The sequence below is a fragment of the Hippopotamus amphibius genome, chromosome 13 (genome assembly GCF_030028045.1).
Source record: "Hippopotamus amphibius kiboko isolate mHipAmp2 chromosome 13, mHipAmp2.hap2, whole genome shotgun sequence".
Taxonomy (NCBI): Eukaryota; Metazoa; Chordata; class Mammalia; order Artiodactyla; family Hippopotamidae; genus Hippopotamus; species Hippopotamus amphibius.
In genome coordinates, this window is record NC_080198.1 from 87,780,792 (window position 1) to 87,800,870 (window position 20,079).

At 35.7% G+C, this 20,079-nt stretch overlaps 1 protein-coding gene across 3 annotated transcripts in view; it reads right to left on the reverse strand.

Moving 5' to 3' along the window:
* Window positions 1-14,196: 14,196 nt before the first annotated feature.
* The window catches only part of AIMP1 (aminoacyl tRNA synthetase complex interacting multifunctional protein 1), a 36,161-nt gene continuing 30,278 nt past the window's right edge, over window positions 14,197-20,079 (reverse strand). For all 3 annotated transcript variants that reach the window (XM_057704690.1, XM_057704691.1, XM_057704692.1), the window contains exon 7: window positions 14,197-14,440. In XM_057704690.1, the coding sequence (XP_057560673.1) occupies window positions 14,274-14,440 (167 nt within the window). In that variant the 3' untranslated portion in view covers window positions 14,197-14,273. The remainder of the gene's footprint in view (window positions 14,441-20,079) is intronic.

Sequence of the window (20,079 nt, forward strand, 5' to 3'; positions counted from 1 at the left end):
GTCCCTGTCTATCTGTGTGGGCCCAGGATTGTGAAATGGGAGCCTCAACGACTGGGCTGAGTTTGGACGTTAAGTAAAAATTGACACTTCCCCAGGGCTTGGTGGCTTGGTGACAGAGAAAGAGATTTGAGGTTGAGAAGCTGAAACTGCAGTGGCTAGTGAAGAGTGGAAAATCCACGTTCTGAGTCCTTCATATTCATTCATGTGATGTCAACTAACTATAGAACACAAATACTAGCTAGCTTCAGGAAAAATATGTTGTGCAGAATCATTAAGGAGTCAAGATCTCTGAGGCTGGCCTAGTGTTAATGATTAATAGAGGAAAGGTGCTTCTAGTTTCAAAGAGGAAGGCTTCTGTGATGTTCTTCCCTGAATTATTTATTTTTAGATTTGTATATACATATTTTACATAAATCCCTGAATATGATCATATTACCTACTTGACTTTTCTTTTGTCATCCTATACTTTGCTTTTTTCTGTAACACTTTATATAACTACTCCTCTATTGATATGCATTCCAGTTTTCTGCCATCCAAAGCCATGTTCCAACAACTATTCTTGTACATATTTTTTAATATATTTTTTTTTTCTGAAAGTTATATTCCCAAGAGTGGGATTTATGGGTAGAAGTATGTATACACTTTAATTTTAATGTATCTTACTCAATTTCTTTTCATAAATGTTGCAACAAACTTAATTTTCAACAATGTTTGCGAACCCTTTTCCTATATTCTTGTCATCAGTGTTATCATCTTACACACCTATTGCTAACACCAGTTTGTTACATGTAAAACGGTATCTTACTTATGGTTTACCTTAATTTACACTTCCCAGCATTCTTTTTTTTTTAACTTTTTATGTAAAAAAAATTTTTTTTACAATAAACTGCATATATTTAGGGTGTACAATTTGGTATCCCAATCTCCCAATTCATTCACCCCCCAACCCTCCCAGCTTTCCCCACTTGGTGTCCATATGTTTGTTCTCTACATCTGTGTCTCTATTTCCGCCTTGCAAACCAGTTGATTTCTACCATTTTTCTATAGTCCACATATGTATTAATATATGATATTTGTTTTTCTCTTTTTGACTCACTTCACTCTGTATGACAGTCTCTAGGTCCATCCATGTTTCTAAAAATGTCCCAGTTTCAGTGCTTTTTACAGCTGAGTAATATTCCATTGTATATATGTACCACATCTTTTTTATCCATTCATCTGTTGATGGACATTTAGGTTGCTTCCATGTCCTGGCTATTGTAAACAGTGCTGCAATGAACATTGGAGTGCATGTGTCTTTTTGAATTATGGTATTCTAGTCTACGGCCATACCACCCTGAACGCGCCCGATCTCGTCTAAATTATGGTATTCTCTGGGTATATGCCCAGCAGTGGGACTGCTGGATCATATAGTAGTTCTATTTTTAGTTTTGCAAGGAACCTCCATACTGTTCTCCATAGGGGCTGTATCAATTTACATTCCCACCAGCAATGCAAGAGAGTTCCCTTTTCTCCACACCCTCTCTAGCATTTACTGTTTGTAGATTTTCTGATGATGTCGATTCTACTGGTGTGAGGTGATACCTCATTGTCGTTTTGATTTGCATTTCTCTAATAATTAGTGATATTGAGCAGCTTTTCATGTGCCTCTTGGCCATCCGTATGTCTTCTTTGGAGAAATGCCTATTTAGATCTTCTGCCCATTTTTTTGATTGGGTTGTTTGTTTTTTTGATATTGAGTTGGATAAACTGTTTATATATTTTGGAGATTAATCCTTTGTCTGTTGATTCGTTTGCAAATATTTTCTCTCATTCTGAGGGTTATCTTTTTGTCTTGTTTATAGTTTCTTTTGCTGTGCAGAAGCTTTGAAGTTTCATTAGGTTCCACTTGTTTATTTTTGTTTTTATTTCCATTATTCTAGAGGTTGGATCAAAAAAGATGTTGCTGTTATTTACATCAGAGAGTGTTCTTCCCATGTTTTCCTCTAGGAGTTTTATAGTATCTGGCCTTACATTTAGGTCTTGAATCCATTTTGAGTTTACTTTTGTGTATGGTGTTAGGAAGTGTTCTAATTTCATTCTTTTACATGGAGCTGTCCAGTTTTCCCAGCACCACTTATTGAAGAGGCTGCCTTTTCTCCATTGTATATCCTTGCCTCCTTTGTCATAGATGAGTTCACCATAGTTTCTCTCTGGGCTTTCTATCCTGTTCCATTGACCTACATTTCTGTTTTTGTGCCAGTACCACACTCTCTTGATCACTGTAGCCTTGTAGTATAGCCTGAAGTCAGGAAGCCTGATTCCACCAACTCCGTCTTTCCTTCTCAAGATTGCTTTGGCTATTCAGGGTCTTTCGCATGTCCATACAACTCATAAAATTTCTTGTTCTAGTTCTGTGAAAAATGCCATTGGCAATTTGATGGGGATTGCACTGAATCTGTAAATTGCTTTCGGTAATATAGACATTTTCACAATGTTAATTCGTCCAGTCCAAGAACATGGTATGTCCCTCCACCTGTTTGTGTCTTCTTTGATTTCTTTCATTCATGTCTTATAGTTTTCTGAGTACAGGTCTTTTACCTCCTTAGTTAGGTTTATTCCTAGGTATTTTATTCTTTTTCTTGCAATGGTGAATGGGATTGTTTCCTTAATTTCTCTTTCTGATCTTTCATTGTTAGTGTATAGAAATGCAAGAGATTTCTGTGTGTTCATTTTGTATCCTGCAACTTTACCAAATTCGTTGATTAGCTTAAGTAGTTTTCTGGTGGCATCTTTAGGATTTTCAATGTATAGTGTCATGTCATCTGCGAACAGAGAGAGTTTTACTTCTTCTTTTCCAATTTGGATTCCTTTTATTTCTTTTCCTTCTCTGATTGCTGTGGCAAGGACTTCCCAAACGATGTTGAATAGTAGTGGCAAGAGTGGACATCCTTGTCTTGTTCCTGATCTTAGAGGGAATGCTTTCAGTTCTTCACCATTGAGAATGATGTTTGCTGTGGGTTTGTCATATATGGCCTTTATTATGTTGAGGTAGGGTCCCTCTATGCCCACCTTCTGGAGAGTTTTTATCCTAAATGGGTGTTGAATTTTGTCAAAAGCTTTTTCTGCATCTATTGAGATGATCATGTGATTTTTACACTTCAATTTGTTAATATGGTGTATCACATGGATTGATTTGTGTATATTGAAGAATCCTTGCATTCCAGGGATAAACCCCACTTGATCATAGTGTATGATCCTTTTAATGTGTTGTTGGATTCTGTTGGCTAGTATTTTGTTGAGGAGTTTTGCATCTAAATTCATCAGTGATATTGGTCTGTAGTTTTCTTTTTTTGTAGTAACTTTGTCTGGTTTTGGTATCAGGGTGATGGTGGCCTAATAAAGAGTTTGGGAGTGTTCCTTCCTCTGCAATGTTTTGGAAGAGTTTCAGAAGGATGGGTGTTAGCTCTTCTCTAAACGTTTGATAAAATTCACCTGTGAATCCATCTGGTCCTGGACTTTTGTTTGTTGGGACATTTTTAATCACAGTTTCAATTTCATTACTTGTGATTGGTCTGTTCATATTTTCTAAGTCTTCCTGATTCAGTCTTGGAAGGTTATATCTTTCTAAGAATCTGTCCATTTCATCCAGGTTGTCCATTTTATTGGCAAATAGTTGCTTGTAGTAGTCTCTTATTGTGCCTTCTGTTTCTGTGGTGTCCATTGTAACTTCTCCTGTTTCATTTCTAATTTTATTGATTTGAGTCCTCTCCTTTTTCTTGATGAGTCTTGCTAGAGGTTTATCGATTTTACTTACCTTCTCAAAGAACCAGCTTTTAGTTTTATTGATTTTTGCTATTGATTTCTTTGTTTCTATGTCATTTATTTCTGCTCTGATCTTTATGATTTCTCTCCTCCTACTAACTTTGGGTTTTGTTTGCTCTTCTTTCTCTAGTTTCTTTAGGTGTAAGGTGAGATTGTTTATTTGGGATTTTTCTTGTTTCTTGAGGTAGGATTGTATCACTATAAGCTTCCCTCTTAGAACTGGCTTTGCTGCATCCCATAGGTTTTGGATCATTGTGTTTTCTTTGTCATTTGTCTCTAGGTATTTTTTGATTTCCTCTCTGATTTCATCAGTGATCTCTTGGTTATTTAGTAGCATATTGTTTAGCCTCCATGTGTTTGTGTTTTTTACAGTTTTTTTTCCTGTAATTGATTTCTAATCTCATAGCGTTGTGGTCAGAAAAGATGCTTGATATGATTTCAATTTTCTTGAATTTACCAAGGCTTGATTTATGACCCAAAATGTGATCTATCCTGGAGAATGTTCCATGTGCAGTTGAGAAGAACGTGTAATCTGCTGCTTTTGGATGTAATGTCCTATAGGTATCTATTAAATCAAGCTGATTTATTGTGTCATTTAAAGCTTGTGTTTCCTTATTAATGTTCTGTGTGGATGATCTGTCCATTGGTGTCAGTGGGGTGTTAAAGTCCCCCACTATGATTGTGTTACTGTCAATTTTCTCTTTCATAGTTGTTAGCACTTGCCTTATGTATTGAGGTGCTCCTATAATGGGTGCATATATATTTATAATTGTTGTCTCTTCTTCTTGGATTGATCCCTCAATCTTTATGTAGTGTCCTTTCTTGTCTCTTGTAACATTTTTTATTTTAAAGTCTATTTTATCTGATATGAGAATCACTACTCCAGCTTTTGATTTCCATTTGCATGGAATATCTTTTTCCATCCCCTCACTTTCAGTCTGTATGTGTCCCTAGGTCTGAAGTGGGTCTCTTGTAGACAGCATATATATGGGTCTTATTTTTTTATCCATTCAGCCAGTCTGTGTCTTTTGGTTGGTGCATTTAGTCCATTTACATTCAAGGTGATTATCGATATGTATGTTCCTATTACCATTTTCTTAATTGTTTTGCTTTTGTTTCTGTAGGTCCTTTTCTTCTGTTTCCCGCTTAGAGAAGTTCCTTTAGCATTTGTAGTAGGGCTGGTTTGGTGATGCTGAATTCTCTTAGCTGTTGCTTGTCTGGAAAGCTTTTGATTTCACCGTCGAAAATCTGAATGAGATCCTTGCTGGACAGAGTATTCTTAGTTGTAGGTTATTCCCTTTCATCACTTGAAATATATCATGCCACTCCCTTCTGGCTTGCAGAGTTTCTGCTGAGAAATCAGCTGTTAACCTTATGGGAGTTCCCTTGTATGTTGTCGTTTTTCCCTTGTTGCTTTTAATAACTTTTCTCTGTCTTTAAGTTTTGTCCATTTGACTACTATATGTCTTGGCATGTTTCTCCTTGGGTTTATCCTGCCTGGGACTCTCTGCGCTTTCTGGACTTGGGTAGCTATTTCCTTTCCCATGTTAGGGAAGTTTTCAACTATAATCTCTTCCAATATTTTCTCAGGTCCTTTCTCTCTCTCTTCTCCTTCTGGAACCCTTATAATGCGAATGTTGGTGCGTTTAAAGTTGTTCCAGAGGTCTCTTAGGCTGTCTTCAGTTCTTTTCATTCTTTTTTCTTTATTCTTTTCTGCATCAGTTATTATCACCATTCTGTCTTCCAGCTCACTTATTCACCCTTCTGCCTCAGTTAATCTGCTATTGGTTCCTTCTAGTGTATTTTTCATTTCAGTTATTGTGTTGCATATCTCTGTTTGTTTGCTCTTTAATTCTTCTAAGTCTGGTAAACTTGCAACTTTTCAAACTTTGCCTCCAGTCTTTTTTCAAAGTCCTGGATCATCTTCACCATCATTATTTTGAATTCTTTTTCCAGAAGAGTGCCTGTCTCCTCTTCATTTAGTTGTTTTTCTGGGGTTTTATCTTGTCCCTTCATCTGATACAAAGTCTTTTGCCTTTTCATTTTCTCTGTCTTTCTGTGGCTGTGATTTTCAGTTCACAAGATGAAATACTGCTGATACTGCTTGATTCTGCTGTCTGCCCTCTTGTGGAGGAAGCTGTCTGGGAGGCTCATGGGTGCTTCCTGATGGGAGGGACTGATGGTGGGTTGGGCTGGGTGGGCAGAGCTCAGTAAAACTTTATTTCCATTTGGTGGGTGGGGCTCAGTGACACTTTAATCTGCTTGTCTGCCAATGGGTGGGGCTGTGTTCCCACCCTGGTGGTTGTTTGGCCTGAGGCAACCCAGCACTGGAGCTTACAGGTTCTTTGGTGGGACTAATGGTGGACCCTGGAAGGGTTCAAGCCAATGAGCTCCTCCCAGAACCCCCGCTGCCAGCACCCCCATCTCCTCGGTGAGCCACAGCTGCCCCCCACCTCCGCAGGCAACACTCCAACACCAGCAGGTAGGCCTGGTTCAGTCTCCTATGGGGTCACTACTACTTCCCCCCTGGGTCATGGTGAGCATACTTTGTGTGCCCTCCAAGAGTGCCCTCTCTGTTTCCCCCAGTCCTGTGGAGGTCCTGTAATCAAATCCTGCTGGTTTTCAGAGACTGATTCTATGGGGATTCCTCCTCCCATTGCTGGACTCCCAGGTTAGGAAGCCTGACGTGAGGCTCAGAAGCCTCAGGACTTCTGTGGTATAACTGTTCTCCAGCTTGTGAGTCACCCACCCAGCATTTATGGGATTCGATTTTAACGCGATTGCACCCCTCCTACCATCTCAATGCAGCTTCTCCTTTGTCTCTGGATGTGGGGTGTTTTTTTTTGGTGAGTTCCAGTGTCTTTCTGTTGATGATTGTTCAGCAGTTAGTTGTAATTCAGGTGCTCTTGCAAGAGGGAGTGAGCACACATCCTCCTACTCCACCATCTTGATTCCTTCCCTCTCCTGGAGCATTCTTATAAGCATGTTGGTCATTTGGATTTACTATTCTATGAACTGCCTCTGCACATTATCTTTTTTTGTCATTTACTATTGGATCGCTTTGCATAATGTTTCTTTTCTTGACAAACGTTAGTCAGGCTCCGGAACCTTCTCCTAGGCCTATCTGTGCTTAATTTAGTTTTGGCAAGAACCCTGCTAAGTCAGTTTACCAGAACCCTCTACCCTCAATATCTGATCAGTTTCCTTGTCTAACCACCTTGGCCTCTCTTCAGCAAAGATCCTTCCTGTTGGATGGTTTTACCCAGACTCCCTCTGACCCCTCCTTGTAGTTCCCTCTTGGTAATTTTCCATCCACTGATCCCCACCCTGCTCCTTGGCTATAAATTCTCACTTGCCCATGCTGTATTCAGAGCTGAGCCCAATCTTTCTCCCTCAGAGTATATTCCCATTGCAGTGGTCCCTGTACCTATCTTGATGGTCCTGAATAAAGTCTGCCTTATTATCTTTAACAAGTGTCACTGAATATTTTTCTTTAACACTTCCTGCTTGGTAAATCGGAAGAGCTCTATGTACATTACAGATATTAGTCCTCTGTCTTTCATGCTGCAAATTTTTTTCATTTCTGTTATTTGTCCTTCAGTTTTGGTTATGGTAACTTTTGCCAAAATAAATGTGAATTTTCTTACAGTCATGTATTTCTATGTACATGCTACAAGATCGGATTTCAGTTTCCTTTCAAATGGGTAATGAATTATATCTGCTTTATTTAATAATTTACTCCTTTCCTACTGAGATAGTTAGGTATGTAAATAAATATCTTCTTTATTTCTGGATTTATTTTGGATTCTTAATTCTTTTCCATTACCTATTTAATTTATATCACTATCAGTACCATAATGACAATTTAAATGGTTTTATATCCTTCCTTGATACCTAGGAGGGCAGGTTTCCCCTGTTGTTCTTTTCTCAACATATTTTCTGGCTACTCCCAGTCATTCATTTATATATATTATTTCAGATTTAATTTTGTCTATTTTGAAAAAAAATTCTTTTGCAGTATGTGTATTCATGACAAATGACATTTTGTGAATATTAAAATCTTCCCATGCTATCATACAGGCTGTTTCTCCATCTTATGTTTACTATTTTATATTACTGAATTTCCTACATTTTTCTTTTCCTTAGTTTTGCCAATTTGATAAAGTTGCTATTCAGTTTTTCTTCTTGATAATTTGGATGTTCTACCCTAATTAATACCAATTAAGAATTATTTCCTTGTCCCCGAATTCAGAATCAAGTACATACTTCTCTACCATTGTTTGATAACAAAGTAAGAACTACTTCCCTAACCAAGAACACTTTCCCCACTGCATTATCCCCTCAACTACTTAAATAAGACCTTTAGAAGGCTTTCATTTCCTCCCTATCCTTTTCTCCTTACCCCATCTTCCCTATGGAAGTTTTTGGAATGCTCTTCCTTTCTACTTATTACCGGATTTTGCTAAGAGTTCCCTTCTTACCATTTACATTGAGCATTCCTGGTAGTTTATCATTATCTCTTTTACTTAATATACAAATATTAGAAGGTTTATTCCTCACTATTGTTTTGTCTTATCTTCCCCCATCTTTATAGTTAATGCATTTTCCTAATACACTCTGCATTTTAGTGTAGTATCCCAGAGGCATTAATTCCAAACACGGTCTTCCATGAACCACTATGCAATAGGAATTCTAGCTCCTCATAATAATCAGCATAGTGGATGTAGGGAAATAATGTCTGTTGGTAATGGAGTAGTTAAACCATTCTTAAACTTGCTATAAGAATAGCAAGGCACTGAAGTGAACACCTTGCTGCTGTGCTCCACCTGAAGCCGTTGTTCAACTTTTTCTGGATGACAGCACATGAGTATCCATTGAACAAACTCATCATTACTGGAGATAATTACAATTTGCAACAAAACAACCATGTGATCAGAATTAGCTCTAGAAAAAAATAAATGATGTCCAGAGAGTTCACCTTTGGTATCCTGCCACCTTTTCCTATTAAACTCTATAATTTGCAATCTTTCCTCAGATCTCTCCAGGTAACCTTCTGTATGCTATTCTCATCTGGAGGACAAAAATCTCTACTATGTATTTGAAAGTGTTTTGAACATTTTAGATGATTGGAAGACAGTATACCTGATATTTTTGTGCAGCTGGGGTTAGAGCCTCATCAGTACATACCATCCGGGGAATTAGGAACTAATACTAATCAGCTCTGACCCTTACTAGGTTTATTCATCTAGATAACATTACCTCAACTAGCAATTTCAGACTTTCTTTTTTTAGTTATGTTTATCTACACTCTGCTTTTTAAATAAGAATTTGCTTAGGTTTTCTCTTCTATTGATTTTCAGGCATATCACAATTCTTTTACAAAAGGCTAATGTTTTTAAATGGTATTGTTACTTCCCATATTCTCACTCAAAGTTGATTTAAAAAATAAGTTTCTTTTCACAAGCATCTGAAGTTTTTATTGTCAATTCATATGCTTTAAGAGAAAATGCTGTCCTTTCATTTGAAAACCAAACATTATGGAAAAAAGTTATTTCTACCAAAATCATTCTCTTTTGCTAAACTTATTAAAAGTGACTTTCAGTTTGCATTTTTCATTAATCTTTTTCAAAGGGAAATCAAATTGTGGTGTTGATTTTGGATGGCTCCTGCACTGTTCTTTCCAGATTCCCCAGGTGTGAAAAGTTGAGTGCAGTTTTAAATTAACAAGTATCAGCCAAATATCTTAGGGCTGAAAAGTTAAGTGGATACATATATTGAGAGCATTTCTCTACTGGGATGTATGATATTCTAACAAGGCCATTTACAAAAATAAATGTAAAACCTTGTCAGAGTAGCCTTGATATGAAGGCTCATCACGTGAATGCCATTGTAGAAATGAGCAGACATTAATAACTGCTTTTTTGAACAATTCTATAGGCATTATGTAGCAATAGGAACGTCAAGAAGAGTAGTTAGCCTTTTCATTTAAAAGGATTATTCTTTTTTCTTGCAATTATTGAGCCTCAGGCTTGTTTCCGCTGCTGTTGCTAAGGACAACAGACTGCCAGACAGGAAATGATGTTGATGAAGACATAAAATAAAACTTACATATTTTACTCAAAAATCCAGAGAACAGGGAATAAGGTATGTTGGCGGGGGGTGGTGGGGCGGCAGTAAGAAAGGGGAAGAAAAAAAACAAGGGAATACATATACATTAAGGTGAAAAAATATAATATACAATAATTAATTCATACTCTGAAATTCCAGATGGCTCACTTTCAAACTAATAATTATTTGACTGTTCTGGGTCCTTTCTTTAATTTTTTTTTAGAGCTATACTTCTATGAATTGTCTCTGCCAAAACTCATCCAAAGTTAAAACCCCAAGTGTAAGAAGTACAATAAGTAACACTGTATATATAAATTACAAATTACTAACTCTTTTCCATTCCAAAAAGTTGGTATCTGAAGAAGATCCAGTTTTGTATAGGGGCATATTAGCTATCAGCAACTACAGTATCTTTCTTTTCATTATCATTGTAAAACTTTGGGTTATCATCCAAAAAGTACTGCAAATGTGTACAACTATAGAGATGCTCCTGGTTTAAACACCTACTTTATCTATTTATCATCTATCTACCTACCTACCTACCTATCATCTATCAATTGAGAACTTAGTGACATCCTTCATAGGTAGACTTCTGGGATAGACTGTTATTACAGGATCAGTGCCCTCGACAACAGTGTACTCAAAGAATCAAGGCGCATACATGGTTCTTTAGAAAGGCAACAGCTATCAGCAGCAGCAGCCTAGTTCTGCCAAGTGACTCTAAGAACTTCCTCAGCAAAAAGAAAAAACGATAAATTCTCTTCGTAACCACTCCAAAAAAATGTTTAATGATCTCCTCTCTCCCTTTAAAACTGCTTAAATACTCCACTAAAGGAGCTGCCCTAATCTTACATGAACTACTGAAATTTAGGTGTTTTAAATTTATTATGATCTTTCCCTACAGTTTAAACAAAAGAGAAATTAAACTTCTCATTCAAATAAAAAAAAACAAACCACATGACTATTTAACTGAGAAAGAAAGCATATTGTAACAGAGAAAAGCATAATATTAGTAAAATATAGGTTTCAGCTAGTTATACCTAAGCACCAGCATTTATGTAAATTTTTTTGTTGATTCTTTGGGATAAAATGGCTAGCTTAACTCTACCGAGTTAAATTGACAAGACATGTTGAAAGTACTTAGCTATAAAGCATTAAATATCTTACTAATAATTCTATAAAAAAAATCCATGACAGTAGGCAAATATTATTAATATATCCCCCTCACTTTCATTAGAAAAGGAAATAGTTCTTCCTTACCTAAAATTTTGGAAGGCAAAGCTTTCTCCACAAGACAGCAATTTGCAATATTATTGTTAGGTGAGTTACATTAATTTGCTTCACTAGTTTTTATTTTGTATCTGGGTGATAAAATTTTTTAGTTTACACACTATTGCACAGCACTGAGAACCAGAACTTGTGTCACAATTTACGTAGCCAAAATACACAGCTAACACTGTACACTTTGATATTTTTATATTTTTAAAGTTACAACATATAATTTCCCCAGAAAACTGAGTAAAAGTATACTCATGCCCTTTAATGCCCCTGTCATAAGCAATAGTGAAGTGCTCCTCTACCCACCAAGAACGTGAAAATACGATTGCTTTCATTTATGCTATGCTAACACATAATAGTTGGAAGAAATGTCTTTCTAGTCTAAGAAAATTGCAAAAACGATTTGACTTTATCAATAATATGAAACCAGTAAAAGGGCATCAATGAACAGGGATCACCAGCATCTAAATATCTAAAACATGGATTTCAGTGGGCATGCAGGGAAGAAAAAGTTTCAGTAAAGAACATCTCTAGTGAGGGGAGAGATACGACATCTGGTATAGAGGAACAATCAGGTCTGTTGAAAGACAGGGCTTGTATGAAATATTCCTTAAGAAACTCTTCATTTCATATACACCAAGTAACCTTCTGAAGAAGAATTCAACTTCTCAGGAAATGTGATACCACAAAAGGGGACAGAAGAGATAGAAACACTAGTTTCTGGAAAGGAACATTTTTATCATGAACTGATATTAACATAACATACATTTATTAAGTGTAACAATATACATCCTCACAACTGGGTGAGGTAAGTACTATTATTATACTCACCTTACAGATGAGGAAATAAGATATATAGAGGCTAAACAGGTACCCAAGATCACACAGGCATTTAAATTGTATAGATGGAATCAAAACTATGTAATCTGGCTTCAAAACCAATACTACTAAGCTTTACATACTTCCTAGCATCTCTAGGAGTCATTAAAAGTGCAGGTTTTTGGACTTGCAAGCTAAGACCCAGATTTTGGGACCTCATTAAACTAACATGCTCTGAGGCCCTCCACCTTGCTGATGTGCTTATTAAACTTCAGTGAGTTACTCTGAATACTTTGTAAATAGTGTAAATGAGAATTTACATATTTTTTTAAAAGCAACAATAAATTATGTTTGGTGGGCACTTAATATTCTTGTACCCATAGAGTACTTAATGTTCTTCATAGAAGCAAGGCAGAAAAAATTTCCAATTTTATGTTGAAATTAATATATCCTAAAAATGACTCATCTCATAATAATAATACACATGGAATTCCTATATATAAGAAAAGTTAGTACTGTCAATATTCAGTGTAAGATAGTGGGTCAACAGTGCATGAGAAATTATCTTGGGGGAAGGTCAGCTCTTTTTTCTGGTTTACTCTGCAATACATAAATAGATGTCAAGAGGCACTAGCTGTTTAGTGTGTGACCCAACACCATCTCCTACTGTTGAAATTCTTAAAGGGCTGAATACCAGTCAGGAGCCAGAATGGTTACACCTGGTTCTCTAACTAACAATGCCATTATTTTTTGTTGACTCTGTAAGAGCTCTCTCATCCCAGCAATATAAATAAAACAGAATTAAGTTTTCTGTAAAAAAAAGGAATGAATGGGGCTAAGTGGATAACTTGGTTAATGCTTTTGTTTCACTTGAAAAACTGGGAATAAATAGTTCAACTAAATAGTTGAAACATTCTTTAAGTTATGTTAGAATTATTTATAAAAATGTAATATAATTGGGAAAAGTCAGAAAATACAGACTCACAAAAAGTCTTTATTCCCAAAAGGATAACATCTTGAATACAAAATAACTTTAGAAAGTCATTTGTGTTTAGTTATCAACAGATGTTCATGATGCTCTGTTAACATTCAGTTTTTCACAAAGAAGATAAAATTTCTATGATGGTACCATGTCTTGGCCCACCCGAACTCCATGGACTTAAATAAATGATACCTTTTATAACTCAGCATGTAAGGTTGTTTTAAAATTTTTTGTTTTGCCTTTCCTTTTTATTATAGGCTATAAACAGCAATAGTGCAAAAATACTGTGTGTGTGATTTTTCTTTTAAAACAGATATTCCTACCTCCATAGATGCATTTCTTTTTTGGTATCTCAGTCATCACCTCAAGGCTGGTGAACCTGAAGCTCATAGTGCCTAAGTTAATTTTCACTGTTCCTACAATATCTGTAAGATGAGTGGAAATACGCATTTGACACCTTAATACATATGCATGTTAAATTTTTGGCTACAATTTCTTTTAATATATTGACAGTATGATGGTATATGAAAAACTAAAATATATCAATCTTAAATGCTCTTCTAAAGATAAAAGCTATAAATAATCTTCGATTAGGTATCCAAAGAATTTTTGAAATCACCTAGAATAAAAAGTGGACTGCTGTGTCTACGGTCAATTTATTGGAAACTACATTGGCAACACTTTGCAATGTGTTTAGAGTCAGTCAAGATTTATTACTAATTATTTTGTTAAATGGAAAGGATAACTTCACTACACAGTTGGAAGTTTCAGTCTTTTAAAAAAGTCACCTTAAATGTACAAGTCTGGGTTACTTTGGCAACCAATAGCAATAATGTTCAAATGCCATGTCTCCTAGCTTTCATGTTGTTTGGCTCTCTAGAATCAACAGTTGGTCATTTTCAATACCATTACAATATGACTAGTTAATAAGCCTGACAAAAATTCTAATTTTTCTTTTTAAAAGGAGAGGGCATTTATAATACAGATACTAAAAATCCAAGGGCTTCAAATTGCATGCAACATGTGCCTACAAATAAGAAACTAAATGTTAATCTAGTTCAAGTTATCTAAATGTGTAAAGAAAAAGCAACGTGCTAGCCAACAACCTCACTAAACAATAAATCATCATGAAACAGAAAACAATATATACCAGGTAAAAGACTACTCAAGTTTAGAAGAGAAAGAACACAAAAATGAGCCAGTTATATCTCAGGTACAAGTGATAGATATATTTCTTTTTATTGTTTTCTCTAATGGATTTCAATACCTGAGGTGTTTTGTTTTATTTTATTCCACTGTTGGCCATAGTTTGAGCCCTACACACTCCTTTCCCTTTCACCTCGAAGGGAGCTCCTTTGTATGTAGCCACACACTCATCATTAGTGTAAAGATCAGGCTGGATCTGCTCCCAAATCTTCTTCTTAGGATTCAGCTCCTTGTCAGGCTCTCCTGTAGGGGGAGGAAAAGAAATACACAGCTAACATATTAGTAAACTGTCCATAGAGATTTATAGTGAATTGTCTTGGATACAATTTCTGATCTTAGGACTTATCAGAATTTAAACATTTACTTTTAACACTTATTTTATTTTTACAACGTCAGCAATTTATATTCTTGACTGGTAAAATAAAATATTTTGTCATTTCCTCACAAATGTTAAAGATTTTATTTTTTACTCTTATAATAAACAGTTTTACAGGTAATACAGCTCAATGAGTTTATTCCTCAAATGATTAGAATGAAAATACAAGATACTCATTTTATCACTACATATAAAGAAAGATTTTGAACAGACTGGAGAATAATTTGATGTGTTATATTTTTACACATGGCAGAAGCAGCTTATGCTTTACTATTTGTTTCAACAATAAAAAATAAATGGCCAGGTCCCTGCTATCGTACTTAGAGATTTCTTACAATATTGGAGAATAGCTTAAATGTTGGGGTTATCTAGCTAAATATGGTAACTACTCTGGGTTTCATCTGCTGCCACTTTCACCTGGTAAGATGGCAAGAGAAAGGAAGAGTAAGGAGACAAAGACTAGCATTTTCTAAGCACCAGAAATATATACTGTTGCATGCAATTCTCAGAACAACACTGACTCTAATTTTAAATATAAAGAAACTGGGACTCAGAGAAGATAAGCTGCTCAATGTCACACAATCAACAAGTAGATTGAGATTTGACACCAAAGCCCTTACTCTGTTAGTACAGCACCCTGCCTGCTAATAAACTATCCTTAGAAAAGAAACAAACAACATTTTTAATGTGGAATATATCCTATCACCTTTCTTTATGGTAACTCGCACTATGAAGTTTACAATCAATAAAAGACAAACACAGTGAAGAACATATCTGGTCTAGGCTTAAAGGCTACCAATATACCAAGCAATTCCTCTATTTGATGAATGATGAGGAAGTAGAGAATAAAGCTGAATGTAACATGATTTTAGTAGCTGAGGATGTTCAGTAACTTGTGAAATGAAGAATCAGTTCAAGAAACAATGAAGAAAAGTAACAAATCTTTTAAATGTTAGCTTCAAATGGAAAATGGTTTCCCTGGAGGAAATAACAAAAATACTGCTGAAGTATAACTAAGTAATAACAGAAATATAACTTTCTAGATCTTTTTATTAGCTCTTCAGAATCTACCCTGAAACTGGCAAAAATATACAAAATTGTCCTCTGATATGTAGGTTTTCAGAGACAAAAGAATAGTTCATTGAAGACTAGGCAATGAAACTAAAACTGAAAAGACTGTCTAGTATAAAAGATAAGGATTTTTCTTACTTCTTTTGTTTATTTGACTGGATAACTGAGAAATTAATTAACAGAATAGAAAATATTCCAATATATAAAGTATCTATAAAATTTTTATTTTTTTCACTAAACCATTGTGTAGTCTAAGAGCATAATCCTACTTTGTTTTGCACACAGATCATGTGGGGAAGTGGGCATTCCAGAATTCTGTAAAAGCTGAGGCAGACACACTGCTCAAATCTGAATCCCCCCACCCTGAACCCAAAAAAAGATGTTGCCAAATGGATAATGAATTCAAGAAGCAGACTGTCTCAGTTCTGTGTAAAAGCTTCTTATCAAGACCATAGACTGTGCGGGTAAATTTTTGCTGAATGCGGATATAAGCCCCGAGTACAAGCTGTGGTGCAGCACAAACTTAAGCTTCTCAGATCTAGGAAGACAGACATGTATAGAAAATAATCATCATAATAATACATGACACTACACTTACATAGTGCTTACTATGTGCCAGTTACTGCACTGTGAGCTTTACATATATTTACTCATTTAATCCTCTCAGTGTACTAAATAAATACTGTTAATTACCCCCACTTTACAGATGAGGAAATAGAGGCACAAAAGTTACAGCTAAGAACTTAAAACAATCAGGCAGGTAGCTAAGTGTTTCAAAAGTTAAACCTCACAAAACTCACAAGAAACAGACACCATTAAAAAGTTTTTCTTATACATGAAAAAGCTGAGGCTCAGAAAGGGTCCCAGGTCACCCAGCACTTGTAGAGCAAGATCTGAAAGCCTTAAACTTCTTATATAAGACTATAATAATTTTCAAGGAACAAGGATTTGAACTAAAAATAAACTAGAAACTATGAGAAGAACCTACAACTCTTGATTGCTGTTTTTAACATATTAGACTCAATACCTGAACATTCCGAATGCGGCTGCAAGGCTTTAACAAAACAGTGAATGAAATACTGATTCAGACGACTAAAATTCTGAGGCTGTAATTAAAACTTGCCAAATTATAATCACTGAATATAAATCAAAGTTGAGAAGTCCTAGATGGAGTGTTAACCTGGTTTATTCAAAATGTTTCTCAATAATACACTATTTGGTAGGGTATAAAGCAAGCTTAAAATGAATAAATCACCTCCCATAAAAAAGTATACCTGATATTTTAAACAATTTTAAAAAATGAACTCCTACTTTCCAGAGAAGTTTTTCATCATTCCTCTGTGTTATATGCTTCTTCTAAATCTTTTTCTTAATTTTCCCTCCATCCGCCCCCCTCCCTGCCTTCCTCCGTCCCTCCATCCCTCCATCCCTCCCTCTCCCTCTTTTTCTTTCTTTCTTTTTTTGCCATGGCTATCCAAACAAAGTTAGTTATGATATCAATAAAAGTTCTTAAAAGGTGAAGACTGTAGAGCCTCTGTAATTGCTAAACACGTGCCAATAATCACTATTTGGAAATGGTTACATGTATTGTAAGATAACTAATCATTCAGAGATTATTTTAAGACTAAATCTAAACAAAACACAGGGAATAGGAACTAGTTCAGAGAAGAGTCAGTACAGATGTAAAAAGCTGTGACTACCATCTCAGCATTTAAAACCTATAAAAAGCAATAAACATAAATTCCAGAGTCATCAGCTTCCTTGATATTTGTCAAGGCCATGAAAAGCTTGGCATCAACTTAATTATTTTATATTTCATCAGTTGAGTTTTTGAACTATAATACAATTGTAACTATCACCTTTTGTGATGCAAAAACTAAAGTATAACTTTGCAAATAGGGGTCAATTAATTTTACAGAGTTAATCAACAGAGAAAAGTGGTTTGTTGATTTGATAGAAATGATCCTGGCAATAATGAAGACAGATACTCAGGTCTGTTCTCCAAATACTGGAGGGTTTTGGGGTTTTTTTTTTTACATATTTTACTAGTATGTTTCTATTTATTCATTAACCTACTTATTGACTTCCTACTCTATGCCTGACATTTTTTTCTGGATGGTACGAATATAGCAGTGAATAACCAAAAAAATAAATAAATAAAAAATCTTGATTTCATGATGCTTACATTTCCATGTAGGCAGATAACAATGCACAGTATATTTGATGATGATAAGTGTTATGGAGAAAAATAAAACAAAGAAGGAGACATCTGAAAGATTTGAATAAGATGAGGGACCAAGCCATGCAGCTACCTGAGGAAAGAGCCAGTGGGCTAACTAGGGTGACTGAGGAGGAGCTGAAGTACATGAGGTTAATGAGAGAATGAGAGGCCATCGTAAGGACCTGTGTTTGTACTCTGGGCCAAACGGAAAGCTTTTTAATAGTTTTTTTGCAGAGGAGTAACAGATCTAACCTACATCACTCTGTAGGTTATAATTTAAAACAGAGGGAAGAAGGGTAAGGGCAAAAGCAGAAAGATCACTTAGAAAGCTTTTGCAATTATCCAGATAAGCGACATCGATGTGAGACCAAAGTGGTGGTGGTGGTGGAGATGATGAGAATGACTCCAGATATGTTCAGAAGGTACAGCCATTAGGATTTTCTGAAGAAGATGTATGGAAAAGGGGAAGTCTAGGGAGAAATTTGGATATGCATTCTTCTCCCCGGGACACGTTAGTAAAGAAGTCTAGCAGGCAGCTGGAAAGTGACTGCATAAAACAGCCAAAGGAATGAACATGGGGAGAAAAAGAGAAGAAGCCAAGCATGGAAAAAGAGAAAAGGTCAAGGATCAAGGTCTGAGGCACTCCAATTAAGAGGTCAGGGAGGTGAGGAAGATTTAGAAAAGGAGATGAGCAGAGCAGCCAGTGAAGCATGAGGACCACCATGCAAGTGTGGTGCCAGAAGCCAAGTTAAAGTTAATTAAGAAAAGGACTGAGAACTAGCCATGGATTTAGCTACAGGGAATAAATTGGCGATCTTGACTAGAGCAGTTCTGGTAGAACAGTGGAGAAAGAAACCTGATTGAAATAGGTTTTAAGGAAGAGAATCAAATACAGACAGGTTTGTTTTTTTATTTTAATAAATATTATATTAATTTTAGGTACACAACACAGTGATTAGATATTTTTATACATTATGAAATGACCACCACAATAAGATCAATTACCATCCATCACCACACAAAGTTGTTAAAATATTATTGACTGTATTCCCTATATATATATTACGTCCCCATGACTTACTTGTTTTATAGGTGTAAGTTTGTACCTCTTAATCTCCTTCACTTATTTCGTCCATCCCCCCACCCTCTTCCCCTCTAGCAGCTATCAGTTTCTTCTCTTTATCTATGAATCTGTTTTGTTTTGTTTGCCTTAGTTTTCAGATTCCACATATAAGTGAAGTCATATGGTATTTGTCTTTCTCTGACTTATTTCACTAAGCATAATACCCTCAAGGTCCACAAAGATTTCATTATTTTTAATCGTTGCATAATATTCCATTGTGTGTATGTGTGTGTGTACACACACACACAGAGACACCACATCTTCTTTATCCATTCATCTATCGATTGACACCTGGGCTGCTTCCATATCTTGGCTATTGTAAATACTGCTGTAATGAACACAAGTGTGTTTTCCAAGTTAATGTTTTTGTTTTCTTTAGATAAATATCCAGGAGTGAAATTTCTGTACCAAATGAAAATTCTACCTTTAGTTTTTTGAGGACCCTCCATACTGTTTTCCATAGTGGCTGCAACAATCTACATTCCCACCAACAGCGCAGGAAGGTTCCCTTTTCTCCACATCCTTGCCCCATTTACAACTGCATCAAAAAGAATAAAATATCTAGGACTAAATTTAACCAGGGAGCTGAAACACCTGAGTCTGAAAACTTTATATCACAGAGAAAAGAATTTGAAGATGACACAAATAAATGGAAAGTTATACTGTACTCATGGATTGGAAGAATCAATTTACTGCTAAAATGTCCATACTCCCAAAGCAATCTACAGATTCAACACAATCTCTATCAAAATATCCATAGCATTTTTCATAGAACCAGAACAAATAATCCTAAAATGTGTATGGAAACACAAAAGACCTCGAATAGCCAAAGCTATGTTGAGAAAGAAGAATAAGGAGGGGTCACACTTGAAACTATACTATAAAGCTGTAGTAATCAAAACAGTATGGTACTGCTACACAAACAGATACATAGATGAAAAGAACAGAAGTGAGAGCCCAGAAATAAACTGACACTCATATCATCAATTAATCCATGACAAAGGAGGCAAGAATATACAATGGGGAAGAGAGAATCTCTTCCATAAATTGTGTTGGGAAAACTGGACAGTTACATCCAAAAGAATCAAACT